At 32.4% G+C, this 19,410-nt stretch overlaps 1 protein-coding gene across 1 annotated transcript; it reads right to left on the bottom strand.

Annotated features, from left to right (window-relative positions):
* Positions 1-9,663: 9,663 nt before the first annotated feature.
* LOC122850827 lies at positions 9,664-18,328 on the bottom strand. The gene is made up of 2 exons (XM_044149890.1): positions 17,378-18,328; positions 9,664-9,924 (listed from the first exon to the last, which is right to left on the bottom strand). The coding sequence occupies exons 1-2, from the start codon at positions 18,326-18,328 to the stop codon at positions 9,664-9,666; spliced, it is 1,212 nt and encodes a 403-aa protein (XP_044005825.1).
* Positions 18,329-19,410: the final 1,082 nt, after the last annotated feature.

Below are 19,410 nucleotides of genomic sequence, written 5' to 3'. Positions count from 1 at the left end.
GACAACGAATATACTAAAAATCAAAATGTGAGGTTCCGCCCTATCCTCATGTATAAAAGTTATCAACTTTGAGACTATTTATCTCAAAAGATCCACGTCAGAAAAAATTGAAAAAAATTTACCAGATAGATAATTATTTCATTTACAAAATAAGCCAAAAAAAAAAAAAATTTAATAGAAATTCAATCTCTGGGAAGCAACCTTAATTAAATAGTAACAAGTTATTATTTGAAGGAAAAAATGAATATTTCTGTCAATTCCAAAGTTCTTTATGTATCATAATTAATTTTCGATTTCTACATTCGATCTCGCGGTCCATCGGATAACGCGCTCGTCTCCCGCCCCAAAGGTTCTCGGTTCGATCCCCGTCTTTAGATATTTAGTTAAGGAAAAAAAAAAAAAAAAAAAATATCAATCACCTGAAAATTGATTGAATTAACAACAAAATAAATAATTAACTATGAAAAAAAAAATTTTTTTTTTTTCTTCACATTTTCAACATATCATTAGTTTGATTAGAAATATAAATCGTTTGTATTAAACAAAAAAATTAATTCCTTAAAAACGCTTTTTTGTTTGTAACAAATTAAAATTTATTTAATTCATTATTTTTATTGTTTATATTGAGTCATCTATCATTTGAAACGAATCATTACATCGTTTTAAATAAATGACGATTGTTTTTTTATAAACAGCCACCGTTTGATTAAAAACACCACGTGGCATAACTTTAGAAGTCTATTTCTTAAATAATACCCCCTGCCGTTCAAAACAAGAATGTAGTCGGGAACGTATTCGTGTTAGTGTCAAGGCGTGGTGGGGATACTTTTTAGAAGTTTTTTTCTTGATGAAAACGATCTATCGTCCGACACAAAACGCCATCTGCATGCAATAAACAAACTTCGATTATTTTAAGACGTTTTTCTTTCTCCTTACAAAACAATTATAATTTATAAAAAAAAAATTTATTTCTTCCTTTAAAAATTTTCTTGCCAAAAAGTTTATTTTTATTATCGAGAAATATTCTTCTTTTTTTTATCAAAAAATTTTCTCAGTGTATGCTCGGGAAGTTCGTCTGCTATCATCTGTTATCGTCTGTCAGATTGCCGACAATACCATGACAACATGGTGAAATATAGTTAGAAAAAGAGACGATCTGAAACTCGTACATCGAAGAATGGCCTCTTAAAAATGGCCTTATTTTTTTTGGCCTTTCAAAAAAGGTCTTATGTTTTTGACTCAAAGAAATTCTTTCTCCCGAAGAAATTCTCTTCCCTCAAAAAATATGGCTTTTTTTAAAAGGCCATTTTTTAAGAGACCAAAGAAAAGGTTATTTTTAAGAGACCAAAAAAAAGGCCATTTTTAAGAAGCCAAAAAAAATAAGGCCATTTTTAAAAGGCCATTTTTTGAGGCCATTTTTCGGATGTACGAGGTTCAGATCGTCTTTTTTTCTAACTATATTTCACTATGTTGCCATAGTATTTTCGGCGATCTGAAATAACAGACGAACTTCCCGAGCCTGATTATTACTATTATTAATATTATTATTATGATCATCATGAATCGATCGATTGTTAATATTATTAAATTGTTACAAATATTACTTGATAGACTGCGAAAGAAGTTGCACTTCCATCGTGCGTACTGCTAACACACACATTTTTTCCAACTTTCGTTTTTAACTCGTTTTAGCTTCGTTTCGACGTCGAATAGCGTAACATTTCGACATAGAATAGAGCTCGCTGCCGATGTCGATCCGGCTTTGAGCCTCGATCTTCAAGACTAATTTCTACCTGGGGCTCAATTATTACCTTAGTGAGCTCGTTTACTACAAAAATTATAGTTTTTGTTTTTGCCTGTTATTATATATTTTTTGGCCTCTCCCTATCGGAATGACCTCATACTCGCCCTGTACTTGTGGTGCAAAGTGACTGTTTGCGGCCCTCTTAATAACTACTGATAAACTTGTGTTTCCCGCCCTCTCATTGCAGCACTAGGGCGACAAACGTGTTTCTCGCCCGCTATCCACATTGAAAAGAGAAAATGTCAGTGTGTGTGTGTGCGCGCAGTGAATGTGTGATGTGTTTATCGTGTTTATTTAATTGACTATTGACTGTTGAAACCTGTCGACCTGTTGTGAACGAATATATAAAAAACAGTGCAAAGAAAGTGATATTAAATTATTATAAACAAAAACTAACTTGTGGAATAATTTGATTAATTTTTTGTTCTTATTATTCAGTTTTTTTTTGTTTATTAATTTTGAAAACTAGAAGTAATTTTTTTTTATAAAGTGGAGTCACTGAAAAAGGTGTCATGAAAATTTTGTTTTTTCTTCTTATTCAGTTTTCATTTTTGTTTAGCTTCGTCATTGAGTAATAAAAATTTTGTTTTTTTTTCTCATTATATTTTTTTTTTTCATCAATATGTTTTTAATTGTGTGCCATAATAATAAAAAAAATATTGACAATAATTTTGTCTTTATGTAATTTTTATTCCAACAAATTATTAATTTCTTTCAACAAATTATTAATTTTTTTCAACAAATTATTAATTTTTTTCAACAAATTATTAATTTTTTTCAACAAATTATTATTTTTTTTTTTTTTAATTCTGGGGGGGCTTCGTCTCGCTTACCTCACCTCGGCTCATCTGCGTATGCGTCTCGTGCTGCCACACAAGCGGGCGGGATTCACGTCCATGTCGCCCTTGCATCACAATATACTATTGGTGTTTTTTCGATATGTCCCCGATCTTTTTTATGTGCTTTTTTATAATGTTGGAATGTTAAAAATTATTTTTGAACTCAAATATTATGATAAAAGTGATCAAAAACATTCAATTCGATGTAACTATTTTTCATTAAAAAGTTTCGGTATATTACAAGAATGAAATGTTAAAAGTATGATTATATAAAAAAATATAAAAAGTAGATAACAAATTGAAAGTAAAAAAACATAGATTCTTTTAAAATTCACTTTATTTCATGATATAATTAAATGTATCATTCAATCAGTACATCATAAATACAATAATCATGATAAACACTATTACATGACAAAAAAATAAATCGAATTTATAGATTTTCACCCGGAATAAAAATTTTAGGTATACGGAGAAGTCTAGAATAATATAAGACTCGGAATTTTGAAATAAGGCCGATCCTGATGGTTGCCAACATCACTACTTTTTAGTATGGAAAAATATGGAAAAATAAGACTTTTGAAAAGGTACAGGATTTTTTCGGTACTTTTTAATGTTCACAACGTATCCAGGCAAAAGTTATAACCTAGGTAGGAGTTCTCGGGCTTGAACGACTGTGCCAGGCTTGTGCGAGAGTCGTGTATCAAGCTTTGGGAGCACAGGCTTGACACAAGACTGTCCCCGGTGTTTTCAACCGGCCTCACATGAGCATCGTTAACACAGGCTTGACACAAGAATGTCCCCGTTGTTTTTAACCGGCCTCATACAGGCCTCAATAATCCAAGCTTGTGTCAAGCCTGTTTTTTTTGTTTTCCCCGGCCTCACACGAGCCTTGTGTCAAGTCCGTTTTACCAAGCCTGACACGGGACTTGACTTATGCATATATTCAATTAAAAAAAAAAATATTATATTAATTAGTTCTATAAATTGTAAATAGAAATTTTAAATAACAATTATTAGGTTTCGACTATCGTGCCAGGTTTTTACAAGGACTGTGTATTGACACTCGAATAAATTTATTCATATAAAAAATTTTGACTGACTCTTTCATCAATATGGTGGTTGACTTGATAGAGCATTGGAGTTTCACGTGAGAGACATAGGATCGATCCCCCGTTACGCCGTTTATTTTCGTTCATGTAATCATCGTTAATACAAATTGTATAGCGTAAAAAATAATAATGTCAAATTAATAAATTAATAATAATTGTTTATTTATATTTTTTTATAATTTTTTTTGCAAGCCAGTGTCAAGCATGAGAACACAAGACTGTGTCAAGCCTGGGAACAAAAGACTGTGTCCAGTCTGGGAACACAAGCCTGTGTCAAACCTGATACACTAGTCTGACACCGGCAAATACATCGAAAGCATTCCAGACTTGACACAGGCTTGTGTCTCAGGCCTGACACAGGCCCGAGAGCTGGGTTATCAGGCTTATCCCAAGCTTGTGCCCGTCGTCACTTCCTACCTGGGAAATTTAAATACTTTTTCCAGACCGAAATTAAAGCTTCAGTCAAATGATACTTTTGACTTTGAATTCGTACTTTATCAGGCCTTTTTTTATACTCTCAATAATCTTTCGAGCCTCAAGACTTTTTCCGTAAGTAAAATTTTTATCTCGGGCAGCTCAAAGAACTTGAAATTACGTTTTGTAGCCCCCACGAAAAAATATATATCCTGGATATATCCAAATGGCGTATATCCGGGATATATCCAGAATATATCCGAGATATATCCAAGATATATCCTGGATATATCCTCAAAATTTCTGGAGAAAAAAATAGTAACGCACTCTTGTAGCAACACCTGTGACTATAGTGTGCACAAAATTCAAAGGCGGACCATATTAAGCCTTCAGTAAATTATACACCAAGCAAACTGTCACAGATATAGGTTAATCATAAATTATAAATTTAGGTTTAATAATGTAACATTAAATAAAGAAAAAATTAATAAATAAATTAAAGTATATAATAATAAAGTGAAATGTTTTAATATTTGAGTTTTCGATATTATTACTACTGTAGACATTACTTGGTGTGAAGAAGCATTTATATTGTCGTCCATTTAATATTTGACATATAATATTTAGAAAAACTGCTACAAGAGCGCGTTACTCTTTTATTCTTTTCGGCATTTTTAGGATATATCCTGGATATATCCCGGATATATCTTGGATATATCCTGGATATACGCCATTTGGATATATCCAGGATATATATTTTTTCGTGGGGGAGCAACACTCAAAAGTTGTCATAGAATGTACGATAAAGTAAACGTAAAATTAACTTTTTTCTCAAACCTAAATTTGCACGAAAAATTGTAAATTGATGAAATATTCAATTTATAAACACGAGTTATTCAGTGTTTAAAATCAAGAATTTAAATTTTCTCACATCACGATTATTATTAAATAGTTATAAATAAAGAAACAAATATATTTTAATTATTCATTGGATCCCGTCGCCGGGATAAAAAATGTAAAGTCGTTTTTAAGGCGTTTGAGTCGTTTTGCAGTCGTTCGGAGTAGTTTTGTAGCGTAAAAGAGTCGTTCTGAGACGTTTTCAGGATGACTTGGTTTTCCCAAAGTTGTTTCGAGGCGTTATTTGAACGCTTTTATGAATTTTTCTCAATTCACAAGCATAAAGTCGTTCTGAGTCGTTATTTCAACTACCTTTTGTATATTTGTTTGGGGCTTAGAAAATTTTACCAATAATTTGGACTTAGAAAATTTCTTGTTACAACCGTTTGGTTTTAGCCTCAACGCACACACATGCACACATTGTATACGTGTTGCCAAACCACCTTGCCACCTTGCCACAACTGCAGATCTCTGGCGCACGCGCAGGTGAATTAGAAATTATGTTTTCCGTTCATAGTAAAATGTCATGGAAAATGTTGAGCACCTATTTTTTTACCCAGTGACTTAGTGATTTTTTTAATAATATTATTTATACTTTGTGATTGTGTTTTATGACAAAAAATGTATTCGCTTATTTTTTGACCTCACAATCAAAAAACAGTGCTAGCAAGTGTTAGTTAAAAGTTGCATCAAGATGCAAAAGTTTACAAGTAGTGACGCCGTCTAGGTTATGTTTGAGAATGGACCGTCAAAACGTATGCTCAAATTTTTATTCAACGAGTAAGTAAAGTAATATTTATGTTTTAATAATTAAACTAAATAAGCTATCAAATATTAAATTCAATATTTTTGTCATATATATATTATTAATATTAACCTCAATTATTGTAATTTGTTCCAGAGTACTGCGAATATATAAATTTATGAAGAAATTTTCCAATAAATATATATTAAATAATTATTAACAATAATAATGAAAAAATCATAGTTCTATGTATATGTTATACTCTCATCATATTTCAGACTTTGTAATAATATTTGTGAAGTTTATATTATTTGTTCTATTATAATGTTTTATTATTGATAATATTGTAATTCGATGTATTAGTCAACATTGTCAGTGCTTTTTTTTTTTTTTTTTAATAAAAGTTTAAATAAATTTTTAAATAAATAAATAAAACTTTTTTTTGTTTAATAACTTATTGACTAAAGTCGTTTGAAGGCGTTATTTGAACGACTTTACTATGCTGCAAAGTCGTTCGAAGGCGTTTTCAAAACGACTTTACCTATGCTGCAAAGTCGTCCAAAGGCGTTTTTAGGACGACTTTTTGGTTTTCTCTAAAGTCGTTTTGAAGCGTTGTAGTGTCACGGAGAACGATTCCAAAAACGACTCGTCGTTCAAATAACGCCTTCAAACGACTTTACAAATTTTCAAAATTTTTATCGATCGACTTTGTATTAGATTCTAATAATGCGCTCTAAGCTGCATATAAACAATTTCATATGTAATAATCGTCCCAGCAATCTAAAATAAATGTAATGAATATGTAAGATAAATACTTATTGAAATACATGTATTCATATACTTACAGTCAATATAAATTTACGAGTAATTGAAAAAAATTTCATTGCTGTAAATGAAACTTCGTCAATCGACAATTGTTGTTGAATCCAAATAACCTTCAATAGAAACAATGATTATTATTATAGATTGAACAGAAGACGTATTGGAATCTTGAATGCGGTATAATGTAAAGAATATCAACAAACCTCAATTATGAAAACTGATGGATGACAACGGGTGAATATTGATAATGCATGTTTGTTTTCATCATCAATTTTGGCTGCTGATAACACTACTGCCATTGTCCGAAAAATCAGAAGGGAAAGTGACCAAAAATAATATATTGAAATTTTTGATTCAGTTTTCACCGATCTAAAATGAACACCAATCATTTATTTGTGATAATTTTAGAAATATATCATTATTAATTCACAAATACCTTATTACTTCGGATGAATGTTCGCAAATTTGATAGACGTTCATGCAACATGATATTAGTATTAATGGCGAAACAATGTTTTCTGCTTCTTTGACGAGTTCATTCATTATAACATATTTATTTTTTATTTTCCGCCAATTTATTCTTTCTGTTGGATCGTTTGAAATTTTGAAACGTACAATTTCGTTAAGATGTTTGTATCTTTCTGAAAGCCCGATCGAAACCTAAAGAATGAGAATTAAAGGTGTGGATTATGGGAATATATATTTTATAGTGAATAATATAAAATGATTCTTCAGTGGCTTATTTTTTACCATAATAATTAAAAGATCACCAAAGTTCCAAGTAAATGTCCCTATGGTACTTATGATAATACCAATGGTTCCCACAAATATTTTATAATCTATTGTTAGAAAGAAAGTAAATCAATGATGCGTTAAAAGTGCGTCTTTTACAAATATACACTCAACTGTTTAATGAGCTATCCACGGATGCAAAGAGTGATAAATATCTTTCACTCATAAAATTCAAAACATCTTCAGCTGATGTTTCAGATATTATGTTTTTATACCAGTATATTATCTCGAACGAAGCCAAAAAAAACATAATCAGTGAAATTGTCTGTAGTTTAAACCGTAGACGGAATTTCGTTTGATGAAAGCTGAAAAAGCTGATTATATAGAACATAAAGGAAAACATTCTAATCGATCGCAGCTAGTGACTATTAGTCATAATTGATCTTCAATAATAATTTGTTTCCAGAAATTAATTGATAAAAATGTATATAAAAAACAAAAAGTTCAAAAAATAGCAGTTGAACGAAAGTTGTTAATTATTCGGATTTCTTTTCATTCATATGAGAATCACCCGAGTAGAAACTTGTTCAGGATAGCCTGAACACTGATCCAGGCCTGATCAGGATATCGTAAGGCTATCCCTATTCAAGTAACTCTATCACATCCTGATCAAGCCTGGATCAGGCACCTACATCTTTTCCATAAATAGGGATAGCCTGATCCAGTCCGGATCAGGACTTGATCAAGATAAAAGTATTAAATTCATTTAATTTTTAAATAATTTCATCTTAATCAAGTCCTGATCCGGACTGGATCAGGCTATCCCTATTAAAGATAGAGTAGGAATGGCCTGATCAAGATAGCATCCGTCTATCTCTATTACATCATTATTGAATTTATTTTTTTTTTCAAATAATTTTTTCTTGATCAAGATTTGATCCAGAATGGATCAGGCTATCCCTATTAAGGATAGAGTAAGGCTAGCTGGATCCGAAATGGATAAAGAAAAAAGTGTCAAATTTACGTCTTTGAATTTTACAAATTGCCCGGTCAGGATAGCATCAGGCTATCTCTATTTTATCCTTGATAGAGTAGCCTGATCCATCCCGGATCAGAACTTGATCAAGGTAAAAATATTCAATTTATTTTTTTTTCAAATAATTTTTTCTTGATCAAGATTTGATCCAGAATGGATCAGGCTACTCTATTAAGGATGTAATAGAGATAGACGGATGCTATCTTGATCAGGCCATTCCTACTCTATCTTTAATAGGGATAGCCTGATCCAGTCCGGATCAGGACTTGATCAAGATGAAATTATTTAAAAATTAAATGAATTTAATACTTTTATCTTGATCAAGTCTCGATCCGGGGTGGATCAGGCTATCCCTATTAAGGATAGAGTAAGGCTAGCTGGATCCAAAATGGATAAAGAAAGCATCAAGCTATCTGTATTTTATCCTTAATAGGGATAGCCTGATCCATTCTGGATCAAGACTGGATCAAGAAAAAAATATTGAATTTATTTTTTTTTCAAATAATTTTTTCTTGATCCAGTCTTGTTCCAGAATGGATCAGGCTATCACTATTAAGGATAAAATAGAGATGGCCTGATGCTATCCTGACCAGGCAATTTGTAGAACCTATGAGGACAAAAAGTTAGTACGAATTATTGAATGCCTCAATGGCCGAGCGTGTCAAGTACTAGCGTTGTAATCCCCGTGTCGAAAGGTTCGAACCCCGGTCGTAGCGATAATTAGTTAGGTAAATTATCAGTTACGTCAGTTCGTATTAATAAAGTTTATCCGTATTCTGTTAAGCATTAGTTTTCAAATAAAAAAAAAAATAAATTTGAAATTAGTAATTTTTTTTTTTATTTTTGAATAAATCATGCATCCTGATCCAGTTTCGATCCGGAATCTGGATCCATTATGAATCATGTATCTTTACTACAGCCTGATCAGGTATCCTGATCCATTCTGGATCCAGATTGGATTTGAAATCAGGCAAGCCTGATCAGGGCTTGATCGGAACCTGACCTGAATTTCTACTCGGGCATATTAACGTCCACGCTTATTGTAATAAACCTGAAAAACGAACATAAATAATTTAAAAAATATTTACTTGTCTAATTTTTCTTCAACACGACGCCAATTTATTTGCAATTTAATCCAACTAGGTGTTTTGAAAAATATTATAAGCAGCACTAAAAAATTATATCCATAAAAAATGGTATACCAAAACTTCAGAAAAAAATCGTCTGAAAAAATAAAAACAAAATTAAAGCCTTGACTTTATTCACAATTCACAAAAACATTCAGAATTTGAACTAAACGTAAAAGTTTCACCTTTTGTAGAGTGAATCACTTCGTTAAAAGTTGCAGCAATACCAATACCGATAAGTGAAATAATCATCACTGAATAGCTCGTGATAAACGATGAAAATTTAAAAACATATTCATCTGGTTTTGAATTATAAAGACCGCTTATGGGAAAATTTCCAAAAAATTGTGACACAGCAATAATTGGTTTTATAATATTCCAAAAACTCTCATTTTCCTGTAATAGATAATGAAAATAGTAACTTTGTACGAATTAATTCAACTCAAGAAGCGAATATGCACAGGGAAAACATATATATTGTATTATATATATGTTTAAATCGTATTTGTATAAATACAACGGTTACCACAAATACTACTAGCAACATCATACCCGTGTAAGAATTGCTAAGACTCACAACACGGCCAAGCCTTGTCCCAATGCTTGGCAGCCAATTGTGCGCCATCCATGGGCTAAGGCTTGAGTGACTCTTGGCTGGTTATTTACTTACCAAGGCTCGTATGCCATGCTTGGCCGACCATTGGTTGAAAAAAAGCTGACCAGCCATTCATCGACCGAGTCTTAGTAAATTGTTGGGTGGCCAAGACTGGAAAAAAATGATTGAGCCATTGACCAACCATTCATTGGCCAAGCCTTAGCCAATTATTGGGTGGCAAAGACTGGGAATATACAATCAACCCAAAAGTTGGCACACTAAAGACTGGCCAACCTGTGACTTGCCATTCGTCAGCCGAGTTTCAATTGTTCTTTGGGTAACCAAAACTGATTATTTTTTATTCTTTCGACGTATATGAATATTGAATTTATTAAAAGCCGCTGTTATGTATTCAATATTGAAAATTTGTTTGTTCAATAATATATAACAACTACTCTTTTTTTTTTTTCCATATATGTTATAATGAAAATTTCAAGAGAAAATTTTTTTTTATAAATTATGAAAATGCATTCCGAGGTATAATATGAAACAAATAAAGTTTATATATCGGCCTAGTGTCGGTGGATTCCATAGGATTGCTATGATTATAATGAATATTTAAGTACAACAAATTTTCATTATCTTTAATTGTCGCTTCTGTCGTTAAGTAAGTAAGGCTCTGGTTTTACCACTAGGAGATACCGTGTTCGAACCCTGGTGATGTCAAGTATTTATGGTGTAATTGTTTATGTCAAATAAATTATTAATTATATGAATAAAAAAATTAAGTTGTTCAAACTTTTGTAAAGAATTTTTTTTAATTAAATTATTAAATTTTTGGAAGTCTTGGCCAAGTATTGGCAGCCAATGCATAGGCTAGTATTGAGTGTTGGTAGCCAAGCTTAAATTGGTGTCACTCCCTAGGTCTGGGTTGAGCATGAACCAAGACTGGCAGCCAAGCCATGGCAACTTTTTGCCAGGCTGGAGCCATTGCACGGCCATGTTGTATTTCAATTGCACTTCAACGTTTTCCCAAACTTAAAAAAATAAGTATTCGTCGCATATACTAGCAATTATCATACACTAAGAAAAATTTCTGACAAAAATTGTCGAGAAAACATTGTTATGCTGATTAACAATTTTTAATATCGATAGTTATCAACTACGATTAAATATTAAAAGAATTTTATTATCAAAAAGAATAAAAATTATTGGTATTCTATTTCGTATCAGGATTGTCATGCTTTCTCAATAATTTTTCTCAGCGTAGGGTCAATGTAATAAGCGTTAATCATAGACAGGAATAACAACTCTGCCTGCTGTTTATCAATTGGTGTGATAATTTTTATTGAGTTTCCCAACCATGTTTGTTGGAGATATTTTCCTTAGTACTTTTTGTAATTTCCTCCCTCGCTCAATGTCGACATCATCCAATAAGAATAAACGAATTGGCAAAGATCCCTGCTCAATTGATGGCCGAACTTTATTATCCCGTAAATAATCCATATTTATTATCAGAATATTATAAACAATAAACTTTCACGCTCTTTTCAGCTAACTAACTTTGTTTTCAAACTGTACGTGACTGAATGCCGTTTAATACTGAAAAAAAAATTTGTATTGAAGAACAAATTATAAATGAAAATAGTACATTATTTAGTTCCAACGTCATCAAAAGAAGCTCGGAAAAAAAATATACCACCTGAAGGGTTTATCATTTTTGTAATTATGAATAGATTATCCGTACTGATACTTAGAATACAACTTATTTTACACTTTATATAGCTTATAATTAAGAGTGTACATGCAACAATACGCTGTTAATGTATCTACATGAGTTGATCCATAATTTATTCATGGAATTGATTTTGTCAGGAGCATGATCACAACAAAGAATCATGTAGTTTATAATCTGTTGTTTAATCAGCTGGTTTGCGTTTTGAATCTATAAATAGATCAATTGTATGCATGGAAAAGAAAAAAATGAAATCCTGAATCCAAAAGAATGACGTATGAATTTCGTATACTAAACTGAAAAAAAGTGTTTTGTTGGGGCCTGTGGCCCGGGTCGAAACACAGCTGTCTGTCAGTCCCAGACTGACCAGATTTTAGTTCTTTTTATTTTTTAAATAAATTACAATAAATTAATAAGTTTCAAATAATACTTTTTTGAAGTGAAACTTCTTTACGGAGGGTAGCAACAAAATTCGAGGCCCTACTAGCATTACGCGCTCGCGTTTACTTTCTCGTACACTCTCTTGTATACTCTCTTGTAGACATTCTCTCGTATACTCTCTGCTATACTTTTTTTTTTTTTTTTTTAAAAAAGTTTATTTCTGATAAAAGTAAAATACATTTTATTTGGTGTTAATTTAAGACGTAGAAAAAACTTAAAAAAGGGTCTATACAATATATACAAGGGAGGGGTTTGTTGAAGACATGGCCTGGTGGAAGCAGGCAACTCAAATCCAGTCTTGATGTATTAGCTTGTGAGTACTGATTTGTTTATTCTGGTAGTTGTATTTTTGAAGTGTTGAACTGATGCTTTATTGTTGTTGTTTTTGTTGGAAAAGGCCTTTTGCAAAACCAACAAGTCAAGTAATACTAGATGGTCTAGTATTACTATATATTTAAAAAAATGATTGAGATTTTGATTGTTGTTGTGTATCTTGGGACTGTGGTGTTTAATTTCTATTATTATATCTTATTTCTCTTAAGATATTCAGTCTTGTTTCAAGTTCTTTTATATGTTGGGCATTTTCATTAAGCCACCAGTATTTTTTTTGGTTTAGACGATGGTTGTCTTGTTGGTCAACAGGAGGTATTTCTGTTGAGAACTTAAATTTATATTTGAATTTAAGAAAGTCATCTATTTTCATTAGTATTTTTTTGTCACCTTTGTTTCTTGCCCAGTGATATATTATTGGTATATTATTTTGGTCTTGGATTAGTCCCAAATGATCCAATGTGACAAACGCTTGTGGTGTGATATATGTTGATATGTTCATTTTGTTTAGCATTGCTGTTGATGGTACCAGCATTGTTTGGAACAGTTTGTTATTTAAATCTTGGATTTTGCTGTAGTAATCTCTTGCTAGTTTGATGATAAAATTGTCTATTCTTGGTATATTTGCATCTGCATATATTATTTTATTGCTGATGTAATGTTTGAATCCAGTGTGTGCTGATCTGTATGTTGACAAGCAGGATCTTAGGCATTTTCTTTCAAACATTCTTATTGCTTCCATCTCATTGGCACTGATGTTCCACCATATTGGTGCAGCATATGTTATTATTGGTCTTATTAATAGCATATAGCATATAACTTTTGCTCTTGGATATAGTTTTTTATTGTAGAATAATTTACTATTGGTTCTAAATGCTGCTTGAGCCTTTTTGAGGGCTTCGTCAACATGTTTATCACCTCTTGCCAAGTGGTCTAGGTGAAAACCAAGATATTTTACTGTTTTTTTATGTGGTATTGGTGTGGATATATTTTTTATTCTGTCATTGATTTCAATTGAGAATTTTTGATAGTGTTGGATATATTGCCCGTTAAGGGATTTATATCGAGTAAGGAGTTGAGGGTAGTTAATTTAAATAATTAACACAATGATATTTTTTGTTTTTTACTGTTTAATTTTAATTATTATCATGTAAATTATTATTTGAATTTTATGTTATTATTTAATTTATTAATGAAATTAATTTAATTTTATTTTATTAAACTTGAAATTATTTAAGTTGATTTTTATAATAGCAAGTGACAAGAGAGAGCTCCGTAGTCTACGGGTTTGCAAATGCAACTGATTCTAGAAAAAAGGTCCAGGACGCTAACCAGCTTCTGGGCCTTAGTAATGAAAAATCTAGAAAATTCTAGAAGGCCAAACGACGCTTGTATAACCAAGCGTCGCTTGGACCCGACAAAACTTCCAAAATGTTTTTACACATATTTGATGGTATTCCTCGAAAGACTGGGTGGTCTTCGAGGTCAGCGGCCTAATCCTCATTGTCCTCAAACTGCAACATTTTTCTAATGGCAAACGTTGTCAGTTTGAGGGATTAGTCGGCATCGACTCGTGCCGTCAGAGGATTAGACACGCTAGCTCAATGTGTTGTACGTTTTACTTTTTATTTTATTTTACATTTTCAAACTTATTTTTTCTCAAATAAATTTTATTTTTTTCCTTCTCTCTCTCTTCTCACTTACCTCTCTTTCCGACGGAACATACTCCCCCCGTTGAGAGAGTACACGATCAACTCAAATATTGCATTTAAAATTACTTATTCAATAGTTGATACATGATGATAAAAAATATTTTTATATTTGATAATTTGATATGATAATTATCAGTGTAAGTGCGATGTGCTTGTGCACCCATGGCATCGTCTTTTTGAGTGTACCCGATTCCGTAAAAGGCTCAGGGAAACCATGGTAAAACCTGGCCAGTACACTATCTTATATTCCTAATATATTAATTACAAACATATTATAATAAATCGAATTATGACAATCGATAGTTTGAAAATTGAAAATATAATCAAATTAAAATTTAGAAAATTGGTTATTTAGAAAAATTGAAAAGATCATTATTCTAATTATTAATTAAACTTCAGAAAATCGAAAATCTAATTGATTAAGTTATTGACCTATGACGTTAGTTTAAAATATCATGATTCTAGATTGAAATAATTACATAGTAATATGATCAATTAAATTTAGCATATTATACAGAAAATATTTTAATTATTATTATTATCATTATATATATATATATATATTTTTTTTTTTTAATTTTAATTTAATATGTACTGGTTCCAATTCCTCCTGTAACAGATTACATAATAAAAAGACACAAATATTGATAATTATTGGTTCGGAACTGGTGTGACGTCATTGAATGGCAGCGGGCACAGCAATGTGACTGATCTGGTGTAGGTCCCATTGGCCGTCTTCACGACTGCGGTTCTGACTACTTGGTCAGCTCCGGGATATACCTCGATCACTCGTCCAAGTGGCCAACTAGTACACGGAGCATTTTTCTCCACCAGGAGGACCATTTCGCCAACTTTAATGTTAGCGGTGTCCTTAGCCCATTTATGACGTTTCTGTAACTCGTGTAAATATTCAATATGCCAACGAGCCCAGAAATGTTGTTTCATCTTGGTAATATGTTCCCAAAATGATAATCTATTGGTGGGTGTATCAGTGTAATCTTGTTCCGGCAAGTTTCGAATAGGTTCACCGATTAGAATATGTGCAGGTGTAAGGACATTAAGGTCATTTGGATCAGAGGACATCTGTGTGAGAGGTCTTGAATTTAAAATACCTTCAACCTCAGTGGTGAAGGTGGTGAATGCTTCATATGTGAAAAGTGATTCACCTACTACCCGTTTGAGATGATGTTTAAACAATTTTACTGTGGATTCCCACAGTCCCCCTTGATGAGGTGATAATGGTGGAATAAAATTCCATGATATTCTTGGTATATGTGACGCTGCAAAGTTATTTACCAGATGTTGATGCTCATCAGAATTTAGTAAATTATATAATTCCTTTAATTGATTTTTCGCACCGATAAAATTGGTACCGTTATCTGAGTAAATTTTAACAGGGGTACCGCGTCTTGCAATGAATCGCCGCAACGCTCCTAAAAAACCTTCAGTTGTTAGGTCACTAACTACTTCTAAGTGTACTGCCTTTACGGACATACACACAAAGACGCATACATATATTTTTATTTTAGTTGTATTACGGAATTTTTTCTCTTTTATGAAAAATGGACCGCAATAGTCAATACCGACATTTTTAAATACATTTCGGGCATTGACTCGATCTTCAGGCAGGTCAGCCATTTTGAATTTTTCCGCTTCAGCTATAAAGCGGAAACAAGTCATGCACTTACGTATGACTTGGCGTACTTGATTTCTTCCATCAAGTACCCAAAAACGTTGACGCATGGCATTTAAGGTAGTTTGTATACCTGAGTGTAATTGTCTAAATTGAATGTCTTTTATAATTAAGTCAGTGAAATAATTTTTAGACGGTAATAAAATAGGATGTTTTTGATTATAGGAAATTTTAGCTCGTTTTAAACGCCCACCTACGCGTAGTAGGCCTTTCTCGTCGAGAAATGGACATAGATTATTAAATCGTGTATTTTTACTTTGAATTTGCGAGCTAAAAATTTTAATTTCCGTCTCAAAATATACACCTTGAATCCAGATTAAAAGCTCATGCTCAGCTTGAGCAATCTCTTGACTTGATAAAAATTTATTTTGAAGTATTTCAGATGATTTGTCATCTGTTTTAGAACAGCGTATTTTTAAGGCGAGGATAAACCTTCGTACATACGCATATGTTCTTAATAATTTTTGATAAGTCGAGCAATTTTTTATTAAGGTATTGATTATGAAAAAATGTTGCTCAGAAATAATTAAGCAAACATTTTTCTTGTATTCTAAATTAGTTTTATCGAGAATTTCAATGGGCTCAGGCCATTGGGCTTCAACTTCTTGAAGCCAAGAAGGACCAAAACTCCATTGTTTGTTGGCAACTAATGCTTGAGGCAGCTGACCTCGTGATAGAGCGTCAGCTGGATTGTCCTCAGATTTTACGTGTCGCCAACAAGCACTTTCAGACAATTCTTGAATATTAGCTACTCGATTGGCAACGTAAACATTTAATAGGTTAGGCGGAGTTTTCAACCAGTGTAAAACAACAGTAGAGTCACACCAAAAAATTATTTTTGACGGTACAAAATTGAAAGAGCTTGAAGCTTCTTTATATAGTTGAGTCAATACTTGAGCTCCACAAAGCTCAAGGCGAGGTATGGTTATTTGTTTTATAGGAGCGACTCTAGATTTGGCGCATAACAATCTACAATGTATAGACTGGTCTGCTAAAGTCGTTCTTATAAAAAGGCATGCACCATAACCTATGTTACTGGCATCGCAAAAACCATGTACTTGAACGTCACAACCAATGTCGGTTAAAATATGACGATCAAAGGAAATGTTATTTAGATATTTTAATTCGTCAACAAAAATCTGCCAAGACGTATATATATGAATGGGGACGGATTTATCCCAATCAACCTTAGCCTGCCATATTTCTTGCATAATCTTTTTTGCGTGCAAGACGACTGGCCCGACTAGTCCCAAGGGATCATATATTCCTGCAATTTCGGACAGAATATTTCTTTTAGTAATTTTTTCTGGCATTACAATAGATTTTACTGAGTATTTAATTACATCAAATTTTGCTTCCCATGAAATACCAAGAGTTTTTAAGGTACAATTTTTATCGAGTAAAAAATTAGAATTAACATTGACATTAGATAAATCTGCTATCAATTTTGGTTCATTAGAAGCCCATTGGCGAATATTGAATTGACCACGTTTTAATAATTTAACAATTTCATCACGAAGCTGACGCGTTTCTGATATATTACTTGCACCTGTTAAAAGATCATCAACATACAAGTCGTTTTTTAGAATATGCGCAGCACGTGGGAAATGATTTGCTTCATCATCAGCTAATTGATGAATAGTGCGGATAGCCAAAAATGGAGAAGAGGTTATGCCAAAAGTTACTGTATTTAATTCAAAAGTTCTAATTTGATCGCCCACACGCCAAAGTATTCTTTGGTATGCTCGATCGTCTTTATGTAATAGAATTTGACGATACATTTTTTCAATGTCAGCTGTGAGGACATATTTATGTGAACGAAATTTAAGTAATTGAGTGAAAATGGTATTTTGAATAGTAGGACCTGTCATTAAAATATCATTAAGTGATTTATTATTATTTGATTTAGCAGATGCATCAAAGACTACTCGAACCTTAGTAGTCGAGCTGGATTTTTTAATCACAGCATGATGCGGTAAATAATATCTATGATCAGAATCATCTGATACAAGTGACATATGACCGAGATCAAGATATTCTTGCATTACCTTATGATATTCTAATTTTAATTCTGAATTAGATATAAATTTATTTTCTAATGCGTGAAAGCGCCGATAGGCTGCTGCTCTAGAGTCACCCAGCGTACGATCGCCTTTAATAAATGGTAACCTAGCAATATATCGACCACTAGGGTCACGTTTAATATTATTAATAAAATGATTTTCGCATAGAATATCATGTTTTGCTTTTGGTTTTTCAAAACTGATTTCTTCTAACTTCCAAAAGTCGGTCATTTGTTTTTCGAGACGGGTTAAGTTACAAGATAAAGGAAAGGGTTGATCAGGCGTCATGGTGTTACCTGCCACGATCCAGCCAAGAAGAGTTTTTTGTATACAGACTTGAAAATGTTCGTCCGCTAATTTTACTTGCCCAACTGACATCAATGATAAAGTAGGCTCCGCTCCTATCAACATATCAATCGGTTGTGGCATGTAAAACTTAGGGTCAGCGAGTTTGATGTTTTTCGGAATTTCTAAATTCTCGGCATAAAATAATTCCGGCGGTGTTAACCCAGTTATTTCCGGTATCGTATAAAATGTCAAAGTTTGAGAATAATTATTAGAATGAGCAAAAAATGTTAATTGTAAACTATTTTTTGTGAGAGTAGTGGTAGCATTGATACCATTAATAGGAATAGAACAATTTTTCATTATCAAATTAAGCTGTGACGCAAGTTTTTGAGTGATAAAATTAGCTGTTGAGCAAGTGTCTAAAAGAGTTCGACATTTTATAAAATTTCCTGACCTGTCTTTGACTCTCACTAAAGCGCTAGTCAGCAGAGGAACAGCTGGCCTTAGTGATCGACTCAACAGACAGGTGTCCTGCTCAACGGGAATTTCTAAATTTAGTCACTCCTTATTTTTATCTTTATTGTGAGGTCTAGTCTCTGTTCTTGATGAGACAGGCTCACGTTCATGCAGATAGATGCTGTGTTTTTTATTACAGACTCCGCAATTTTTAAAAAAACACTCTCCTCTATGGTATCGGAGACAAACTTCGCATAGATTGGCCTTTTTTACGATCTCGCGTCTTTCAGGGATGGACATCTTTTTAAATTTATCGCATTTATAAAGAAGATGCTGCTGGTCATTACAAACAACGCAATTACTCGAGGTATTGATTGTATGTGTTGATTGTGGAACGTTTTTATTCGATGTATTGATTGCAAGTGTTGAGTGTGGAACGTTTTTATTCGATGTATTGATTGCAAGTGTTGAGTGTGGAACGCTATTGTTCGGTTTTTTCACGAATTTATTATTGAAGCGTTTCCTTTTTTGTGGTGGTTGTGTATTTTTGGTTATATCGATAACCTCAA

This window comes from Aphidius gifuensis, linkage group LG3 (genome assembly GCF_014905175.1).
Source record: "Aphidius gifuensis isolate YNYX2018 linkage group LG3, ASM1490517v1, whole genome shotgun sequence".
Classification (NCBI taxonomy): Eukaryota; Metazoa; Arthropoda; class Insecta; order Hymenoptera; family Braconidae; genus Aphidius; species Aphidius gifuensis.
Note: the sequence above shows the minus strand (reverse complement) of the source record. Positions and strands in the feature narration are given on the sequence as shown.

What these genes read in the sequence shown, in the direction of transcription:
- LOC122850827 (XM_044149890.1), bottom strand. Translation starts at nt 18,328, where the DNA reads ATGACCGACTTTTGGAAGTTAGAAGAAATCAGTTTTGAAAAACCAAAA. An exon ending in CATGGGAAGCAAAATTTGAT is followed by an intron (nt 9,925 to 17,377) that starts GTAATTAAATAC and finishes TATCTATTACAG; the next exon opens with GAAAATGAGAGTTTTTGGAA.